Source organism: Lampetra fluviatilis, chromosome 22, assembly GCF_964198595.1.
Source record: "Lampetra fluviatilis chromosome 22, kcLamFluv1.1, whole genome shotgun sequence".
Taxonomy (NCBI): Eukaryota; Metazoa; Chordata; class Hyperoartia; order Petromyzontiformes; family Petromyzontidae; genus Lampetra; species Lampetra fluviatilis.
Window position 1 is genome coordinate 9,553,176 of NC_136296.1, and position 22,168 is coordinate 9,575,343.

The 22,168-nt window shown below is 49.8% G+C and overlaps 2 protein-coding genes across 3 annotated transcripts in view; both read left to right on the plus strand.

The window, feature by feature from the left end:
- The window catches only part of LOC144938506 (transcription factor GATA-4-like), a 54,607-nt gene extending 37,713 nt beyond the window's left edge, over positions 1-16,894 (plus strand). For both annotated transcript variants that reach the window (XM_078866386.1, XM_078866387.1), the window contains 5 exons: positions 7,595-7,720; positions 10,844-10,931; positions 11,145-11,278; positions 12,981-13,088; positions 14,603-16,894. In XM_078866386.1, the coding sequence (XP_078722512.1) occupies positions 7,595-7,720; positions 10,844-10,931; positions 11,145-11,278; positions 12,981-13,088; positions 14,603-14,716 (570 nt within the window). In that variant the 3' untranslated portion in view covers positions 14,717-16,894. The remainder of the gene's footprint in view (positions 1-7,594; positions 7,721-10,843; positions 10,932-11,144; positions 11,279-12,980; positions 13,089-14,602) is intronic.
- Positions 16,895-20,550: 3,656 nt separating this feature from the next.
- FDFT1 (farnesyl-diphosphate farnesyltransferase 1) overlaps positions 20,551-22,168 on the plus strand; it is a 28,408-nt gene continuing 26,790 nt past the window's right edge. The window contains exon 1 of the mRNA XM_078866390.1: positions 20,551-20,868. Within this exon, the coding sequence (XP_078722516.1) occupies positions 20,770-20,868 (99 nt within the window). The 5' untranslated portion in view covers positions 20,551-20,769. The remainder of the gene's footprint in view (positions 20,869-22,168) is intronic.

Below are 22,168 nucleotides of genomic sequence, written 5' to 3' on the forward strand. Positions count from 1 at the left end.
CTTAGTACTCGGGTGACAAACACCCACTTAGCTACTTGGCGACTAACGCCCACTGAGCTACTCGGATGACCAACATCCACTTAGCTACTCGGCGACTAACGCCACTGAGCTACTCGGATGACCAACATCCACTTAGCTACTCGGCGACTAACGCCACTGAGCTACTCGGCTTCACTAGGTCTTCAGCTCCGTCTTCGGGTCTTCAACTGGGTAACTCTCCCCGAGTGCTCTCGCGCGTCCCCCTTTATACCCCACCTGCGGACGTCGCTGCGAGCACCCACTTATTCGACCAATCGCCGGGTGCTGGCTACGATCCTCTTTTCCCACATCTCATCGTGCCTCACCACTCACTCCGCGCCGCCTCGTCATCTGTCACTCCCGGCGCGCGCGTCCACACCACGCCCACAACGCGTGCCCAACCCCGCACCCCGCGCCGCCCCGTGATCCATCACTGTCACAGTCGGCGCACGTCAATACCACCACTACATCACCCCCTACCACATAGCTCGCAGCCGCCCCGGCTGCTACAAAAATTACAAACCCTCCCTGTGTGCCCCGTAACACAACACAACAACAAGAACAACAACTAAGCTAACAACACAACACGACGCGAACACCACCATCCGCAACCCTCAACCAATGCCACCGCGACAACAGAACAATATATACAAACCGGCGAGTGACAATAGCAATGTGTATACAAAAAAATAAATGGAAATTTTTTTTTTTTTCTTTCGACTCGTGCAGTGTCCCCTTTTCTTCCGAGCGTCCCTACAACGGGACATTATCCCGGCAGAGGGGAACACCGGGCGAGCTCGGTGTAGAGCACAAAAAAAAAAAACCCGTCCTCATGAAAATTGTTGAGACCTAGCCCGAGTCCGCCTTGCCGGTCCGTCGTACGGCACCAGACGCGGTTGAACGTCCGGTGGTGCCGGCGGTTCAGGAAGACATCGGCCAGGCATCGAGGACTCGTGCGTGCCCCGGGGTTCAGGCTCTCGATGGTCAGCAGCCGTCAAGCCCGAGGCACCTGGGGGTGGGTCAGGTGGAGACACGTGAGGATCAGCCTGCGACACCTCCCTCCCCGAGTCGACGGTCACATCACACGCCCGGTCGTCACGGCACAGAACGGGGTCACACGGTGCCGCATAGGGCTTCAGTCGGGAGGGGTGCACATACCAACGGCGTTTCCCCCATTTAATCTGTATACTCTGGGGCCGTGCAACCCGCACAATTTCCACCGGTCCCCTCCAAGGTCTCAACAACTTGGGGGACGTAGCCAACGGTGCATGTGGACAATGCAGCCAGGCCTTATCGCCTGGTTTCCAATCATGCGTATGCACCCTCCGCTCATGCAATTTCTCGTTTGCAATTTGCCGCGACCGCGAATTCAACCTTGCCCCCTCCCGCGCTTCAGTCAATTTGGCGATATTAAATTTGATGTGGTCTGCCAATTTAGATTTTGCACGTGGCTGGGAAATCCCCAGTTGGACGTCCATGGCCGGATCGGCCTCCCGCCCATACATAAGAAAAAATGGGGAAAACCCTGTCGCCGCATGAGGGGCCATTCGATAGGCCGCGAGTACCCCCGGCACCTGTAAGTCCCAATCAACCTGATCGTCGCAGACCTGTTGGCACAACATAGACGTAATCGTTCTGTTCAGACGCTCAACCATCCCGTCAGTCTGCGGGTGGTAGGGGGAAGTACGCACTTTCTTTGTACCCAACAGGTCGCACACCTCGCGCAACAAAACGCTCGAAAAATTCTTCCCTTGATCCGTCAGCAAGCGTTCGGGGGCGCCCTTGTCCAACACATAACCCTGGACAAAGGCGTCCGCCACCGCCGCAGCCGACTGGTTGGCGAGCGGCCATGCCATAGGCCATCGGGTGAAGTATTCCACGCCAACCAGCAGGAACCTATTTCCCCTTGGTGTAACCGGAAAGGGCCCCAAGATGTCCAACGCTACCAATTCGTTTATACGCGAAACCTGAATGGATTGCAGCGGTGGATTAGCCGCCAATGGTGGTGGTTTCCTTTTGGCGCACTCTACGCATCCCTTAAGAATATTCGCCACGTCGTTACCCATCCCCGGCCAATAATAGTCTCGCTGGATTAGGGCGAGCGTTTTGTGAAAACCCAGATGCATGAGCCGTTCATGAGCTGCCAGAACAATCCTACCCCGCATAGCAACAGGCACCACGAGCACGTGACGCCGGGACATGTTGTCCCACCTCATCAACAGGCCCTGTCTGCACACCCAGGAACCGACCCGCGCCTCCCCTTGTTCGGGAGCGCCAACTTTCCGACGCAGCGTAAGTAGGGAGCTGTCGGACATCTGGAGGCGGCCCCACTCAATGAGGGGCAACGACAACAGCGAATCCCTCCCCGTGGGGGCGTCCTCTCCCGGGGTGTCAGTGGCGGCGAGCGCAACTCCCGGGGCGCCGGCGACCGGGGGTTTGCACCGCGCTGATCCCAACAAACATGTGCAGTCCGTGCACGGCGGCAACCGCGACAAGGCGTCCGCGTTTGAGTGCCGCAACCCTTTTCGGTAAATCGTCGTGAATTGGTAGTCTTGAAGGACCTCCAACCATCGGGACAATTGGCCCGATGGCTGCGCCACGCGCATAGCGTATTGTAGAGCCGCATGGTCCGTCCGGACCGTAAAATGACGGCCGTAAAGATACGGCCTGAATTGCTGTGTAAAAAACACAATGGCTAACAATTCACGACGAGTTACGCAATAGCGTTGTTCTGCGGGGGAAAGAACCCTACTACCGTAGGCGACCACCCGTTCAACCCCCCCGACCAACTGTGAGAGCACCCCCCCGATACCCGTATTGCTGGCGTCCGTGTCAAGCAAAAACGGTTGTGTGAAATCGGGGTAACACAAGGGGGGAGCCTGCACCAAAGCGTCACGGAGGGAGCAGAACGCATCCTCCTCCTCTGCCCCCCAGTGAAACCTCACACCCTTAGCCGTCAAAGCGTGCAGGGGCTTGGCTATGGTGGCAAATTGCTTGACAAAACGACGGTAATAGGAGGCAAAACCAATGAAACTACGAACCTCCGTGACCGAGGTTGGCGTTGGCCATGAGCTGACGCAATGCGTCTTAGCAGGGTCCGTCGAGATCCCTGAACGACTCACGATATGGCCCAAATACCTGACAGATTCCCGAAGCAGAAAACATTTAGCCGGTTTAAATTTCAGCTTAGCGGAACGCATCCTGAGGAACACCGCTCTCAGTCGCTGGAGGTGCTCCTCGAAAGTCCGACTAAAGACGATAATATCGTCAAGATAAATCAAACAGGTATCCCATTGGAGGCCTGACAAAACCAATTCCATGAGTCTCTGGAACGTGGCGGGGGCGGAATGTAAGCCCATGGGCAAACGGTTGAATTCAAAAAGGCCCCCAGGTGTGCGGAAAGCAGTTTTAGGTTTAGACTCGTTATCGAGTGGCAATTGCCAAAATCCAGAAAGCAGATCGAGTGTGGAAAAAAACTGCGCTCCCGCCAAGGCATCCAGCGACTCATCCATCCTGGGGAGCGGATACGCATCCGCCATCGAGATTTTGTTTAAGCGGCGGAAATCGACACAAAACCGCAAGGACCCGTCCTGTTTCTTTACTAGGACAATAGGAGCACCCCACGGACTAGAAGAGGGCGAAATGATATCGGCCGCCAACATATCATTAACCGCCGATTGCACATGTTCCTTCTCGGCCGGGCTGAGCCGGAAAGGATTCTGACGAATAGGGGCCGCGTCCCCTGTAGCTATGTGGTGGCGCAACAGGTCAGTGCAGCCGATATCGTACTTATGTTTGCTGAACACGTCAGCAAACTCGATGAGCAAACCCCTCAATGCTCCCAATTGCACCCCGGACAAGTTAGCAGAACCCGCACACAGCGAGTCCAACCACTCAGTCCCCTCATCACTTTGAGGATGCGACTCGACAGTAAAATCTGCTTGAGCCACGAGCCGTTCCTCAACGGGCAGCGGCGCGGCGTGAGCCAGCACCGTTCCCTGCGCAATTACGGCCGGCCGCGACCCCGTATTCAGGACCATTACGAACGGCTCACTGTCCCCTCTCACCATGGTTTGAGCAACCGCTAAGTCGAGGCCCTTACTGGCCCTGTTTGACGGCCCCAACAGCACCCCCTGTGCCTCCGCACCCACCTCGAGTGGCTTCCTGAACCGAAGGGGTACTAACATTTGCGATCCCGGGGGTACCCGTACAGTGTGAGTCGCCAGCGCCTGCACCGTCGCACAAACCGTGCGCACTTTGATAGGGCTCGACAAGAAGGCAACCCGCCGACCTGACGGAAGCTCTATGCAGGCCTGATCAATAAGAATTTTGATGGGCATTTTTGACAAAAAGTCCGTACCTAGCAAACAGGGAACGGCCAGCGATGATGATACAAAAATAGGGCCCGCTAATTTAATGTCCCCAATGCAAATAGTCGCCCGAATCTGGCCGATGATCCCCAGGGATCCCCCATTCGCCGCATAAAATGGCACGTCTACCGGCAGAAGGGGTCTACTTTGGACGGGAAGGATGTTATAAATAAGGTCCGAGATGATGGTGGCCGACGCACCCGTGTCAACAAGCACCCGGACCTCAACTCCGTCAATGAACCCCGTTACCACGGACGACCCGGCTGACGCAGCCACGATCCTGTGGGCCAATTCGGACCACTCGACTGCTTGCGGGCCGCGTACGGACCCCCCCCGCCGAATTGAACCCCCGGCACCCAGCCGCGAACCCCCCACCGCGAAGCGGCGACCCGAATGTGCCGTGTTTGTGGACCGAACGTGTGAGGTGCCGCGACTTGCCGGGTTTTGTTGGGATGACTTGTGGCCCTGGTCGTCGTCCCGACGTGGTCCTGCGGTGCGCGGACGCGGGGCCCGGCACCCGGCTGCGACGTGACCCCGAAGGCCGCAGTTGTAGCAGACGACGGACGTCGTAGGTTTCGGTTGCTCCAGCTTGCGGGGCGAACGTGTGGGCGAACGACCTCCCGTTCTCCACTCCCCCGGACACGGTGCAGCGAAGGCCCGCTCCTGCACCGCAGCTGGCTGAGGTTCGGCGATCGTGGCGGCCAGTGCCGCATTCCCCGGCCATTTGCAGACGACCCCCGGCTTGCGTTTGAGGACCTCGTACGCGTGAATGCTCGTGGCGATCGCCAGGGAGCAGATCTCCATCTCGTCTGCCACGTTGATGGGGACCCCCAACTCGTGGGCCAACACCAGCAGCTGCTCCGTCACCATGGCGTCCTTCCCCTCCTTATCCATGCGGGGAAAAGCCGCGTCCGCCAAGGCGAGCAGTGCCGTGCGGTAGGCTAGCGTCGTTTCCCCAGCCACCTTCCGCCGATCGTAGAACTGGTGGCGGCACGTGGAGGGCGGCCCGAACACCTTCGCCATCAGGTGTAGTGCGGCCTGGAGCGTAGAGCGGGACGACCTTGCAGCAGATGTGAAGGCTGCAAGCGCGTCGTCGTCAAGCATCGCTGGCAACGCACGCAGGGCAGTGGTGTCGGACCACCCCGACATCTCCTGATGAGCGAGGAACCTTCGTTGGAAGGCTCCCCAGTCGCCCCCATCCGCCTTGAACGCCGACAGCGCGGGCAATCTTTGCTGGAGGACCCGATCGTCGTCGACGTCGGAGAGATTTTCCCGCGCTCCGCTGAAGTTGTGTAAAATGTCGGCTCGGTTGTCAGGCGCAAAATGGAGGGCTCCGGCGCGCGCCGATGACGTGGGCTGCGCTGCGCGGAGGTGTCCGGCCACGTGGCGTCCGTCTTTCCCGCCAATCGGTGGCGGCCCCCCAAAAACGGCGGCAACTTCCAGGCTTTTGGCGCGAAGCGCCCTTTGGCGGGAATCCTCCACCGTCGCTTCCTCCACGACCCCCGCAGCCGTTTTTCCGCTCGCCGGAACGGAGATGTCGGCCAAGACAGCGGCGGCGGCGAGTAGCAACTCCGCCAAGCGGGCGTGCGCGTCCTGGAGGCCGGTGTCGGAGGCAAGCGGAGCGTCGGCCATCACCGCGAAGTGCTGCATCGGCGGCAACTCCTCGTCCTCTACTCCCGAGGTCGGTGTCCCCGGTACGCAGTCGTCATCCCGACCTCGCTCGTGGGTACGGGTAGTCTTCCTTGTGTCCATAGTTCTTGAAGACAGGTTTACTTCTGACGCCAGTTGTAATGTAGTAACTCCACGGGAGACGACTTCACGGGTAACACACTCTTTATTTTATCAAACTTGGTTACAGGTGACTAACACCTACTTTGTATCTCGGGTGACAAACACCCACTTGGCTACTTGGCGACTAACGCCCACTGAGTTACTCGGATGACCAACATCCACTTAGTACTTGGTGACAAACACCCACTTAGCTACTTGGCGACTAACGCCCACTGAGTTACTCGGATGACCAACATCCACTTAGTACTCGGGTGACAAACACCCACTTAGCTACTTGGCGACTAACGCCCACTGAGCTACTCGGATGACCAACATCCTCTTAGCTACTTGGCGACTAACGCCACTGAGCTACTCGGATGACCAACATCCACTTAGTACTCGGGTGACAAACACCCACTTAGCTACTTGGCGACTAACGCCCACTGAGCTACTCGGATGACCAACATCCACTTAGCTACTCGGCGACTAACGCCACTGAGCTACTCGGATGACCAACATCCACTTAGCTACTCGGCGACTAACGCCACTGAGCTACTCGGCTTCACTAGGTCTTCAGCTCCGTCTTCGGGTCTTCAACTGGGTAACTCTCCCCGAGTGCTCTCGCGCGTCCCCCTTTATACCCCACCTGCGGACGTCGCTGCGAGCACCCACTTATTCGACCAATCGCTGGGCGCTGGCTACGATCCTCTTTTCCCACATCTCATCGTGCCTCACCACCCACGCCGCGCCGCCCCGTCATCTGTCACTCCCGGCGCGCGCGTCCACACCACGCCCACAACGCGTGCCCAACCCCGCACCCCGCGCCGCCCCGTGATCCATCACTGTCACAGTCGGCGCACGTCAATACCACCACTACACATGCATTAATGCGTCTGTATCAGAGGTCGCAACCGGGTACCCAATACCCATACCCTACCCCAGGGGTCGGCAACCAAAATAACAAGAAGAGCCATTTCTTTCCAATTCGGTACAAAATTCAGTATTTCAAGAGCCGCAATGCATCTATGTACATACGTACATATCGTCAAGAAGCAGCCCGTAAAGAGCCGCATGCGGCTCCGGAGCCGTAGGTTGCCGACCCATACTCTACCCGATGCCCGGCTACCCGTACCCGGCCGGGTACGGGTACCCGTTTGCGGCCCTGGTGCGGCCGGGTACGGGTACGGGTAGGCCGTGAGTCACCGATGAGTAACTGTTTGTCACTCATTTCGGGTAGGGTACGGGTACCCGTTTGCGACCCTGGTGCGGCCGGGTACGGGTAAGGAATAAAAACCCGTTTGCGACCTCTGGTCTGTATCACATTCATGTGTCCTCTGTCATGTGTCTGTGTGTCCATGCGTTCATGCGTCTGTATGTCATATTCATGCGTCCATGTATTCACATGCGCCTGCGTGTGTCTCGGCGCGCGTGTGCAGTCCGGCTCTCGCCGCGTCGGCCTCTCCTGCTCCAACTGCCAGACGAGCACCACGACGCTGTGGCGACGCAATGCCGAGGGCGAGCCGGTGTGCAACGCGTGTGGCCTTTACACGAAGCTGCACGGGGTGAGCGGGCTTCGCACCCACGTGCATGCACACGTGTGCGCGCGTCTTCTGCGCACTCGTGATTAACCTAGGTTATGGGAGTTGCGCGTCTGTACGTGTGTGTCTGTGTGTCCACGTGTCTGTGTGTGCGGATGTCCGTGTGTCTGTATGCCCATGTCTCCATATGTGTGCATGTGCATGTGTCTGTGTGTCTGCTTGCTCATGTCTTGTGTGTCCGTGTGTAACAATGCGTCAGTGTGTCTGCCTGTCCGCGTGTCTGTGTACCCATGTGTGTTGTGCGTCTGTGCTTTATCTCACCCTTGACACCACTTGCTGATTGACTCTGTAACTCATTACCCACCTTCGTTTTCCCGCACCATTTGCAGGGTATTAAATATAACATCAACGGCATCCCGCTATCGGATCTGTGTGTTGCTAATGGTGACGAGGTTCAACATTGAGTCTAGACCTCTAGACATTTGTTCGGCAGCTTTCAATGGAAAGACTGGGCCTTGAGGAGGCTGTTTTTTATGGTCTCCTTGTAATGCCATACACTCGGTCCATTTGAACATGTAGGCTTTCGCGAACAATATCATCCATAAGATAGGTTTTTTTTTGTTGGGTTATATCGCGTAAATATAAATGTGTCGTTAAGTGCATGCCTATACAGGTCACTAGACATCAATGGGGATAACCTGTACGCAGACAATAACCCAAGTACTGCTATTTTACTGCACGCAAACGACAGGAGGTACATGAACAATGTGCATGCATAATGTGCATACATAAAGTACGTTGATTACCATGGTTAGATCATGATGGTGAGATGATGATGGTTCGATCATGATGGTGAGATGATGATGGTTAGATCATGATAAATAACCCAAACGGTAATGGATACCCATTGTAATTTATATGCATTCAATATCCCCCCCCCCTTCGCACGTGAAGGCTCATAAGTGACGTCATCACATCCACCCCTCTATTTAAGGAACGAAACTAGAGGATTTCACAAATCTGGCTGTCGCCTGATGAAGCTAGTTATAATTACTGGCGAAACGTCGTACTCAGATTGTAAATGTTGTGGATTTGATCTCCAGCCCACCGGTGTGCTGTACTAGTAACGATTTGGCATGTTCTATTTACGTGACAAACCTTACAAATTGGCTGTGTCGGGTGGTGGCGGGTTTAACGACACAGCATTCATTTATATTTACGCGATCTAAAACCCTTGATCATCCACTCGGTACATAATCGTCACCTCAATGCTTTCATCCCCACACGGGGTACTCTGTCTCAATTTCTTAAACCACTTGCTCACAACTCATGGCTCCGGTGTCAACATATGTCATCACTTTCCCAGCAATTTTTTTTTTAACTGTCGAGACAGATGGAAGGGGGGCCAAGTGTGGTATTGTATCTCTCCAAATTTATCTCGATTACTGTTCAGATATATATTTTTAAGGTCTTTAAAAAAATTTATAATAATATCCAGCACTTAATTTCAGCCGGAACTGTCCAGAACACCGTTCAAAGTAAATTATTAGAACCACACCACATCCATCTCGCCTTTATTTTGTCCTCGTTTTTTAATGAACATGTACATGGGATTATAGTAATAGAGGGCACAATGATGTATGATCATTACGGACAAGCGTACTTGTGCACTGGTGGTCGTGCCTTAGGCCGACCATCCCTAGGCCAAACCAGCTTATCAGTTTTGCAGGATATTTCGAGCAAAAACATTTAATCCCTGGTTACAGCATACATTTTTTTTTTGTTCAACAGAATGAATCTATGGCTGTAAAATTTGTGAAACCTTTTACCGAACGCTCAGATTTCGGTGCAGCTCCGCTCACATTTGAGACCGTGGACTTTTCCACCACCTCCCGTGCAGAAAGCGTCCCCATTAAAGGAGCAACGTTCCGACATCGTGATTAAACGGAATCTCTCAATTCGGAGTCACAACTCAATTCCAGCGGCAATTCCTTTTTTTTTTTGCCCGTCACATTTGTGCCGAGTCGTTGAATTGTCGTCTGTCCTCTTTGTCATGCATCTCTCATATTTGTCTAATTTTACATCACCACTTTGTAAAGTTCATTTGTTTTTACATACTATCGTTTGCAATGCCTTTTTTGTATCGTCTGTAATGTCCACCTTGTTGTATTTTGCGGCTGAATTTCCACCGGCACACCCAGCACATCATCAGGCAAGGGTTGCCTGAGTGCAGGGGTGGGGGAGGGGCGAGGTGGGGGATGGGGTGGAGGGGAGGGATGGGGGAGACGTCGTCCCGTTGGCTCTACGAACCTCCGGAGGCCTTAGGGACATGGCTCTTATTGAGGGCTCTTCTCCCTGTGTAATTGAATACTGCAGGGTCAGGCTGGGAGTTGAGGGAGACATTCCCCTGCATTGTGGGAGCACGCTCTGGCCATAGTGACGCTTGCAGAGCTCACTGCAGTTAGAGTGAACACAGTGATGTGCTTATTGATAGCCCAACACATTAGTCAATAACACTGGCGTAATAGAAAAAATAAATAATAGGAAACGTCCCAGGCAATGACACTTCGTCATAGCACAAAAGAGAGCCATTGCCCAAACTTCACGGATTACATATTTTTCCTTTAAGGCCACCGTGTTATTGAGAATTGCTTTGAATTCTTGCTTATTTTCTGCTGGTGCACCACTGCCAACGTAGTAGCAGCAGCAACACCACCACCGAATGATAATGTGTTTACTCTTATCGTTGTGAATCGCAGTGCACAGGTTTGGCTGCGCCCGAGCGATCGGCCACACGACCAAATCATCGCTGTCGAAATCGCGCAACTTAATCGCCGGCAACTGCTCGGTTCACATCTGAGTCGAGCAGTTTCGCAACAGGGAACTTAAATGGCGCATTCGGGATCGTAGCGACCAATGACATTTCGCAAACGCTGCAGCGCGACGAATGAAAACACGTCGCTACAAATCGCCGAGCGGACCGAGTTTGGCTCCGATTAGCACGGCTGGCTACGTACGGTGCGAAAGAAGTTCAAACATACATGCATAATAGCTTGCCCTGGGTGCAGGGAGTGTTGACCAGTTTGGCTACCTCTAGGCCATGGAGGCTCGGGAGATCACGCTCACTGAGGCTGATCACGTCCACAGGTGCCGCGGCCCCTCGCCATGAAGAAGGACGGCATCCAGACGCGCAAGCGCAAGCCCAAGGGAGCTTGCAAGAGCAAATCTACTTCCGGTCAGTGCCCACCTCATCATCTTCATCATCATCATCGTCGTCGTCGTCGTCATGACCGACTGTGACGTCAGTCAGTACGCTTGTGGAGACACGGCGTCACAGCGTCGTCTGCACGCGACTCGGCTCGTTCGTTTGCGCTTGAGGCGTCAGCGGCGCATTATTCACATGATTCAGTCTCGGTTTATTGTCGTGTGTGCGCACGTGCGTCCGCAGGGGTGGGCCACTCCGACCACTGCTCCACCCCAGGCCCGTGCATCCAGCCTCCTCCCCCACCCGAAGATCTGAGCTCCGTGAAGTCGGAGCCGAGGCTGAGCCCCCCGCTCTACGGCCTGCAGCACGGCACGCAGGTTCGGCGCACGGTGGCCGCGTGGGCGTTCGTACTGGGGGCTGCCGTATGGTTCGGCAATACATTTCGTTCTCCTATAGCGCCGCGTGTAGTTATCACAACGCGAATTGGATATATAACGCGATGAATGTATCAGGGAGCACATTTTTGACAACGCGGATGCGGATTGGATATAACGCGACTGAGTGAACGGAACTACGTCGCAGTGCGAGGAGGAATAAGCGGTCGTACGGGTGCCTCGGCAAAGCATCATCGTCGCACAGGGCATCGGGATGCTGCTGGATATTTCTAGATGGTACCCACGTGTCTCGGTCTTGTGTTCGGCCTGCGTACGCATCTCACGCATTATCGCAGGCTGTGCTTCACCCTATATATTATTTATTTCACGCGATTTTCCATAATGCGGTGTTCTTCAGGAATGCAACTCCTACCGCACTATAAGAGAACAGAGTGTACTGCGATCAGAGCCCAATGAGATGTGCTATACAGGCACCGGAACGATGTGGTTCGTGCTGCACTCCGAGCCTGGGACGAGGTCGCTCTCATACGAGATAATAATTCAATGCCTATGTGGCTGATGCAGCAGCGGGCTACTCTAGTCCAGCAGGTGCCTGGCAAATATCCCAAAGCTGCTGTTGTTTTTGTTGTTGGCGTTGCCAAATAGCCAAACATGTCAAAGTGAGTAATGAAGCATTCTGGTTACAACTCTGAGCCAGTGCTGGAAATTATGCATTCCTATGGCAGGGGTGAGTCTATCCATGTCAACACATCCTACAAAGTGGTACTTATTTTAACGACCCCAGAGAGGATGATGGGCTGAGACAACCCCCAACTAAGATGTGAACGCAACCTTGCGATTGTGAGCCACTCGCCCTAACGTTGAGCCGTGCCAAATTATGCACGAAATAAAGATCTCCATAATTACATTTCTAAACAAATAACTATGCCTAGACTTTGCACTCCTATCGCGAATTTTGTATTCTTTGTTGTTGTAACGTAGTGGACATCTGTGACAAAGAGCTTTATAGCTAATCGGATTCCTCCGGTATACAATAAATATTCAGAATCTAAACTAGTAGCCATCTTTCAGAGTAATTGAGGGCATGGCAATTATATGACATCATTGTTTTCTGACATCATTTGATTACGTAACTATTGCTTGTGTAACTTACAGCATGGTATCATGAGTCCTATAGGTTGTAATGACTTAGGTTGAGTAAACTGCAGTTGAAAAGGCAATCTTTATTCACGACAGAATTACAGTAAAACACAAAAACTAAACGAGGAAAATTCTAAATTCAATTACAGAGTTTTGGGGAAACCAGAAATTGACTCACATCAAGATAATCGGCATATTGTGAAAATATTTAAATGTTTCTTATCGTGAACATTTTATATCAGGGAATCCAAAATAATTAGCACGGCTAGTCCCGCGTGAGAGTTAAGGAAATGGAGTGTGGTACAGTGGTTCAAGTACTGCACTATAAACTTGCCAACCTTAGTGAGAGTCCTGGCCACAACCAAAATTCGGCGGTAAGAATTGACGTGCGCAAACCACCGCGCCGCCGCTCCACCAGCGGCTCGAATCGCCGAGCGAGCGCCAGCCGGCTCCTCCCCAGGGCAGAGTGGAACTCAGCTCGCCGGCCCGTTACGCCACTAACGCGGTCCCGGCGGCGTCGCCGCGGTTTGCGCTCCCGTTTCAGGCGCATCACCTGCTGGGCGCTCCGCTACAGCTTGCGCTCTCGGGCCTCCGCCTGCCGCCCGAGCCTCTGCTCCTCCGCTCATCGCACAGCACCAGCAGCCCCCAGCAGGTAAGAGGTGGCGCGCGCCACCCTTTACATCCTCCCCGCACCACCCTCCCACCTCACAGCAGAGGTCGCAAACGGGTCGCAAATGGGTACCCGTACCCGGCCGGGTACGGGTACCCATTCCCTACCCGTACCTGTACCCTACCCGAAATGAGTGACAAACGGCTACTCACCAGTGACTCACGGCCTACCCGTACCCGTACCCGACCGGGTACGGGTAGCCGGGTATCGGGTAGGGTACGGGTATCGGGTACCCGGTTGCGACCTCTGCCTCACAGTGTCCGTGTAGGCCCGGTGTTCTTCACTGCAAGGCCTGCGGTCCACTGGCGGCCGCTGGTGGCCTTTAGCGCGGCCCCTGACGTGCGGCCCGCGACAAATACACAAATGGTGAAAACACCTCCCCATCATCATCATCGTGCTGCTGACAAACCCCCAAATGTTTCAAATGTGTGGTGCTCGTCACACTGGTGTCATATCGGCAGCAGTAATTATAATTACATTTATATAGTGCTTTTCATCAAGGCTCCCCTCCGAAAATTAGTGAAGAACACTGATTTCGGGGGGTGCCACGTTATTTATTTTATCCACGCCGTATTCTCCAGATTAAAAGAGCCGCTTTATTGATTTATTTTAGCCATTCCGTATTCTCTGGATTGAAAGGACGCGTTTGAAAGTAAGACGAGCCCCTCCCCACCCCCCCAAACTTCAGGATCACTTTGAAAAACAACAACATCAACAACGACAAGAATATTGAAAGGGGGTGATGGCGACGTGGGTAACCGTGTGGTAGCGTCACACAGACGGCGAGGGGGGGGGGCACGGTGCCCGGTACGGAGCGCAGCGCTCGCACCGCAGCGGCGGTGTCGTCGTCTCGCACCGTGGAGTGCAGCGCTGCTCGCAGCACACATGAGTTGAACTCCGTGCCATGTGTGTGTCATCACGTGTAACTAAATAACGCATCTGTATTGAGTTTGTGTACAACACCGCTCAAATTCTTTCTCCCTGTTCTTTGGTTCTTTTGGTAATTTTCTTTGTTTCTTTTTGGTAATTTGCAATATCCTGAATTTGGTTGTTTGTCCATTCGCATGAATGAGTGTATAGGGTGCCACGGTGGCGATATATTAACTACCCCGCCTGGTATACAGGAGGTCGTGGGTTCGATTCTGACCCTGATGCCTGTATATTTGGAGTTTGAACGTTTGCACGTTCTCCCTGTGGTTGAGTGGATTTTTCTCCAGGTCCTCCAGTTTTTCCCTCCACATTCTAGAAACAAGCGTTTGGAGCATTTCGGTGATGTACTTTTCAAAGTGATGAGCCACTTCATTGGGCTATCATTTGTGGCCAGAGCAGTATAGCTCAGTGGGCCGTACCCAGAAAAAAAAAAACAATGGGAGGAAACTGGAGTTTCACAAATCTTTGCATGATCCGCCGACCCTTGCCTCCAAAGCACTGGATCACCACCTCTAATATTCTTCAGCTGCCCGGCCACTCATGGCGTCTCTCGTTATCTCCTGCAGAGCAATGGCAGCATGGAGGCGCAGGCCGAGGCTCATTCGCTGTACGGAATGAACGCGGGAGCCCACGGACTGGGAGGATCTCCGCAAGGCTCCGGCCCATCCGCCGTCTCCTAGCAACGCCATCGCCTAGCAACGCCGTCGCCTAGCAACGCCATCGCCTAGCAACGCTATCACCAAGCAACGCTGTTTCCTAGCAATGCAGTCTAAACAGCATTGACGTCTCCCGGTAGCGCTGTTGCTCTAAGAATGTCTTTTTTTTGCTGTCGTTTAAAAATAAAATAAAATCCGATATAAATATGTATTTAAAGAAATAATAGAGAACGGTTAGTTCCGAAATGTAAGATGTAAAATATAATTCGTTTAAGAAGGTACGTTTTGCTTTGTAACAGAAAATACAGAAAAAAATAAGTGAAATTGTCAGATACGAACGAAAATTAAGTTAAAATCTATTTTATCCTCGTGCCGAACCATTAGTTTGGCTGTTGATGCTCAAGAAACTTATGCAAAGAAACACTCACGTGAATGAATAAACCAATACGAATGTGAATTGCAATCAAAATTCTGGGTTGTACAGATACAATGATCGTGTAAGCATGTGCAGGGAACGCTCTGCTGGATGTTGATGTAAGGAGCACTGACCCAGCATCGCACCCAGCCACAACTGTAAGGGGATACACCATATGCCACATGTAAAAAAAAAATCTGAAACCCACTCTCCTCTCATTTTACCCCTTTTCTACTGGAAGATCCGAGCTGAGTCAGCAAGGAACATATGGATCAGAGGAATGGCACATTTCGAGCTGATCCATGCCCATAATGAAACCAGCTTCTCAAGTGTAGCAAGTTGGTCGATCATATCAATTCGAGGCTCACCTACTGGACATCTTTATAGCCCATTGGATTTCTCCAGTACAAATACATCACATTCTTCTCATTCACTTTATTTGGCCAAAATCCATCTCTGAGAATTAAAGTTATTGATCCAATTGTCTTGTTGCAAACTCGTGGCAGGGTGTATGGTAAAATGTGCCCCCATACTCTGTAGAGGAAAACAGGAAAATTGAAGAATGTGTCATGTCCTGTCGAGACATTTCTTCCACAGCCATTACGCTAAAACACAGTGGGCAAACACCATGCTGCAAGATGTCTGAATGGATTCTTCATTTCGCGACGTGATGTGTGTAGCACGGTTGCAATCAATTGGGTTCAGGAAATCGAACGCGAAATGCAAGTGTAACGTTGCGCTCAGAGTGGTTGCTCTGAATAATGGCCAAAGGTATATTTTTGTATATTATAAGGCAGTTTAAACGAAAAAAGTAGCGAGTTGTTTTTTGACTTGTGATTTTAAATATCTGACAATTCACGGTAAAATTATTGAAGGATTTGTGTTCATGCAGTTTCAAAAGGTAAAGGTACAGCCCAGCAATTTTTTTGCTACGCCACTATTGGCAGAAGGACCTGCACCAGAGGCAGCTCTAGAGAGTCCCTGTTGGGGGTATTTGGCCTACTCTTCCATTCTGGCCAGGTATCTTGGAAGAGGTGGGAGTACCCACGCTTTACTCCACCTAGATACGACCTACCGATCAACTAACCGTGGTGTGTCAGTTTATACTGCTGGGTGGACAGGAGTTCAAGAAACCTCCATTGTTTCAACTGCAGCGCTGGGAGATCAAATCGAACCGGCGACCCCTGTATTGCGAGATCAGTGTGCCAACCAGCTATTGCATCATATGCCTGGACATTCCCTGAAGTTGCGAAAATTATGGCCTCACGCTCGCTCACCGATGTTGGCGTGTTTTATTTTTTAATGTACAGGCGGACCAGATCACCATTGGCCCTTTTTTAAAAATGGAATTTCCAGAGTTTTATCTTTAACCAATGTTTTTTTGTGATACTGCATTGGCGGTGCTGCATAAGAAAAAAAAAACAAAAAAAAACTCAATACATTAATCTTATCGTGCAATGGCCCTTATTACACGTTTTCAACGAATGACCATTGCCCATAAAATTAATGATTATATATTTTATGTCTTTTGAGGGCAGTTTTATTGATGAGTGTGTTGAGTTCGGGGTTTTATCCGCATCGCCCGACCAGCCACGTTCGGACTATCTCTGGCACGTGTGTTGCCAATCAAGTGAGCTATCCCTCCTCAACCCAGGAATGTAATACTGCAATGATTCTAGATTTGAAGCTTTCGTGACTGCAAGGAATCATATTCTTAGGTTTTTTCGGTAAAGTCACGTAGGTAAAACATCAAAATTAATGAAAATAAAATAAAATAAAAACAAAAATCACGACGTTTCGGAGGCAACACAAGTCTCCGTCATCAGGTGGGACCGTCACAGCCGAATTAGCACTTGATGCAGCTAATTCGGCTGTGACGGTCCCACCTGATGACGGAGACTTGTGTTGCCTCCGAAACGTCGTGATTTTTGTTTTTATTTTATTTTAATTAATTTTGATGTTTTACCTACGTGACTTTACCGAAATAACCTAAGAATATGAATACTGCAATGCTTCACCATGCTGGGTCGTGTGATTCTGAGATACGGTTTCGAGCAAGTGATATACCATCCAGCAGAGCCTTCGTGATTTTATCATTTAAACTAGTGGTTATCAACATTTGCGCAATACCCCCCTCCCTCCGAAACAAAACCACTGGATCTCCACACCTTCCCCCCCTCGTTAATAAGACCGCAAAACGAGAGAGAGCACGTGTCCGTGTGTTCACTCATGGCCGTTTTAGTAAGGGATTTGTTTCATTTATATATCCGTGCGTTCTGTTGCATCGTCGCGCTGACGTTATCCCCGTGCATCGTTCAAAAACAAAGTCTCTTGCACGTGACCATGCCCTAACGTGCACTCCCCCTTAAAGGATTTCAGGAGGTGGGGGGCTAACCCACGGTGTTGAGAACCGCTGGTTTAAACGCTAAACGTAAATATGCATTTATGTGTGTAGGTGTACGGTGTGAATTTGGGGAGCAAGCTTCCGGTGATATGAGCCCATGCAAGTTGGCTCATGGCAGTGTTTTTCAGAGTCGGTGCGGGTCTGCACCGACACTGCGCCGAGTAGCATAGTTGACAATTATGAGCCAATGATAACACCCGTGCCACTGTGCACGGCTTCCAAGTGCCTAGGCCCTATGGGGTTACGCTTAAATTATTACAATATTGTGATTCGTGTATTATTGCCGAGTTTCCGGATGGGATGGTTTATCAAACACAATGTTCCCGTGGGTTTTAAGAGAAATAAACGTGTTTTTTTTTCTAAGCCGTGTTTGCTTGCGTATGTATCTTTTTTTCGTCCTTTATTACAAAAAAGTTATTTAGTTTTTGGGCAGATGTGACCACGGTGCAAATGTTAAATGTCACACCAAGACAGATCTGTGAAGACGCCTGCACAATATGATTTGCTCAAACTTTATTTTTAGAATTTCCACTTTGGATAGCATTTTATTTTGTCACTGGCAGTACAGCAATTGTATACACAGTGATGTGACTGTTGTATATTTAGATATTGGGGAAAGCCTGAGTCCCTAATAATTATAATAAGGGTTCTGCATTGGGATCGTTGATCAATTTATATTTGACTAGTTCATAAAGCCTGTCTTCGCCAAGCTAACTTTTCAATAAATATAATAATTAACCTATGATTTTTTTTATATATTTTACATACGATCAGACACTAACAACTACGCCAAACATTATATTTTCCGCAAAAAAACACAAAAATAGTTGACTTGATTCAACATCTTACATTTAAAGACGTACCCATCCGAAACCACTCAATACTCTGAGGGGAAGCTCCTATCTTTTACCGTTTTCGAATTAATCAGATTTGAACATCATAAAATTGCGGTTTTTTGTTGTTAAAATCCGCTTGAATCCTAAATATCTCAAAACAATAAAATACAAACAAATGGTTATCGCTGTAATTGTATTTGCTGTTTAGCGCTCGATCAAAAAGGAAAAAAACCCACTATCTTATATTTTGAACGGTTTCTGAACGACTCGAGGCACAAACGTGTTTCTGGGGCACTTAAATCGATATTGGGAGCCTTAAAATGAAAAATCTGGGATATTCAGATTTTCCCTGTTGTGTTCCAAAATCTGTGTACCAAATGTCAGCTGTCTACCTTGTCGAGAAGTACGGTACCCTGGAGGTTTTTTTGACATACATACGGATTAAGGTCTTTATTTAGATTGCAGGGGTGTTTACGAATGAAACAGGATTTCTCCACACATTTGGCTGTTGACTGAGGATGCTCCTGACGATGCTAGTTGTTATTACTGGCGAAACGTCGTACTCGAATTGTAAATGTTCTGCACTTACTCTCCAACACACCGGCGTGCTATGCTAGTAACGAATTGGTATGTTCTGTTTACGTGACAACCCTTACTAATTGGCTGTCGGGTCGTGGCGGGTTTAACGACACATCATTGATATATACGCGATCTTACCCCCAAAAAACACATATGGATAATACTGGTCGCGAAAGCCTACTACATACTCATTGGTTTTTTCGGTAAAGTCACGTACTGTATGTAGAAATAAAATAAAATGTAACTAAACTAAATTAAAATAAATCACGTTTCGAACGCAACACAAGCGCTCATCGTCAGGTGGAAATGGGGTAAACCACATAGCGAGGGAACACACAGAGGGACAACACGCACATAGCACAAAAAGAACGGCAAAACTGCACGTAGGCAAATAACGTCGTGCTTTATTTTAATTTAATATGATTTTGTTACATTTTCTTTTATTTCTACATAGGTTACTTTACCGAAAATACTCTCTGTTTTGTTCGGTAAAATCACGTAGGTAAAACAATCAATAAAATTAAATAAATGAAAACAACTAAATGATGCATTATTTAGCTGTGCCTTTTTTACACCTGATGAGGGAGGCTTGTGTTGCCTCCGAAACGTCGTGATTTAATTTAGTTTTGATTTAAAGCTTTCGTGACTGCAGGGATTCATATTGGTTCTTTCGGTAAAGTCACCTTAGAAGGGAAATAATAAAATAATACAAATGATTGCTTTTGTTGCGGTCGAAACGTCGTGAGAATTTTTATTGTTTTATATTTTATTATTTCCCTTCTACGTGACTTTACCGAAAGAACCAATAATATTAATTTAGTTGTTTTCACTAATTTTATTGATTGTTTTACCTACGTGACTTTACCGAAAAAAACAGAGTATGAATCCTTGCAGTCACGAAAGCTTCAATTCTAGCCTACTACATGTTAATCTGAAGGGGTGGTATGTCTGCGTGAGTGGGAATAAACTAGAAGGTCCGTACACATAGGGTTTGTGTATAAATAAGCTAACGGCAGATGTGTAATATAATGTAATGTATAATAATGTATTATAATAATGGCAGATGTGTAATAATGAAATACGGGAGTGTTTCAGGCAAGTTATATTGTGTTAGGTCATGCTGCTACTGCGTTGGCAGTGGTGCTCAAAGCACATCTTAACAAAAACATTCAACAACATCGGTGTGGCTTCAAAAGGAACAAAACAAACATAAAAAGACGACGTTTCGGGCAATGCCCCTTCATTTCAGCACCCGTACGAGTGGACAACGCATTGAGTTTTAATTCCATAGCTCACATAAACAATGCGACGGAATCCCGGGCAAACGAGGACCAATCAGCGCGCGGGATCCCACCGCGCTGAGCCAATCAACGCGGCGCGTCGCTCCCCCCTCCCTCTCTCCCCTTATCAATATTGCGAAATCAAAACGGGTGACCGAAGACCACGTGATCGCGCCACTGGGGCTACGTCACTCGGACGAGGCCCGGGGACCAATGAGAGGACGATGATCGCCGCGCGTGAGGGCGTGGTTTATGCCAGGACACGCCCCCCTACTCGCCCCGCCCCCACCGCGTGTCATTGGCGCGTCGCACGCCCGGCGATTTAAAACAAAAATAATCAAATAAAGTCAAACTCTGGCATTCTCAAAGCACGCCGTGGGTATTATTTCCCGCAGCGATTTAAAAGCAGCCTCCCCCTCCCGTTTTGTTAAACCTTTATCCTTAAAACGTTTATCCTTAAACATTTAGCCAGCCGCTAGTCCAAGAGGCCCTGTTATCTCCGGGCCCTACTGTCTTGCCTGAACGCTGGTACCCGTCGTACGCGACCCAACTCCGGACCAGACATGGACATCCTCCGGTCCCTGGGACATCCCGAGGAGGTGTTCAACCTCATCAAGTTCAAGCTGGGGGGATGCAAATCCGTGATGCCCAGTCTGGATTTGGTGAGTGGACACGATTGTTGTATCTGCGTATCGTCAGAAGAATACATCACCAGCCGAATATTAATTAATCCATCATCCATTCATAACGTCGTCATCATCATCTGTCGTCACCACCATCGGGCAACTGGCAGCAGCATTAAAATATGATATAATTATCATCAACAGCATCACCTGAATCATCATGTGTTCATCCATCCATCAGTCCAACATCATCCATTCATATATTGTCATCCATTTTATATATCATCCATTCACACGTCATCATCATCATCTGTCATCACCACCACCGGAAACTTGCAGCAGCAGTGTCAAAAGGTCCTTATCATCAGCAGCAGCATCTGAATCATCATCATGCATTCGTTCATCCATCCATCAGTCCAACATCATCCATTCAAACGTCATCATCATTTGTCATTACCACCGGCAACTTTCAGCAACATCAAAAATAATTATCAGCAGCACCTGGAACATCATTATGCATTCATCCATCCATCAGTCCAATATCATCCATTCATATACTATCATCCATTCAAACGTCATCATCACCATGGGCAACTTGTAGCAGCAGCATCAACATAATTATCAGCAGCACCTGAATCATCATCATCATGCATTCATCCATCCATCAGTCCAACATCCATTCATATACTATCATCCATTCAAACGTCATCATCACCATGGGCAACTTGTAGCAGCAGCATCAACATAATTATCAGCAGCACCTGAATCATCATCATCATGCATTCATCCATCCATCAGTCCAACATCCATTCATATACTATCATCCATTCAAACGTCATCATCACCTATCATCACCACCATGGGCAACTTGTAGCAGCAGCAGCATCAACAATTATCATCAGCAGCACCTGAATCATCATGCATTCATCCATCCATCAGTCCAACATCATCGTCGTCATGTGATCATGAGCAGCAGCTGCATCAGAAGCATCAGCAGACGCCTAATAATCATCATCAGCAATAACAACATCTTACACCCTTCATGTTATTACAAGCAGACGAGAGCCCGTTGAGACTCTGGCCTTTTTACAATCAAGCTCAAAATGTATTATGCAATCTCTTTTACATACAGTATTTTGAACTGTGTATACCTTTAACTATTTTGCGTATCTCAGATGTTATGAATGCAATGTTACGTGCACACGTGAAGCGCTCAGTAACGATTGTATTGTGAAGGGGCGCTGGTCGATTGATTCAAGTGCAAGGCTTAAACAGCAGTAACAAGATTAACCATCAAGGCTTCTGAACACGGCATGTTAGCAAATGGGGACTGAGCTAC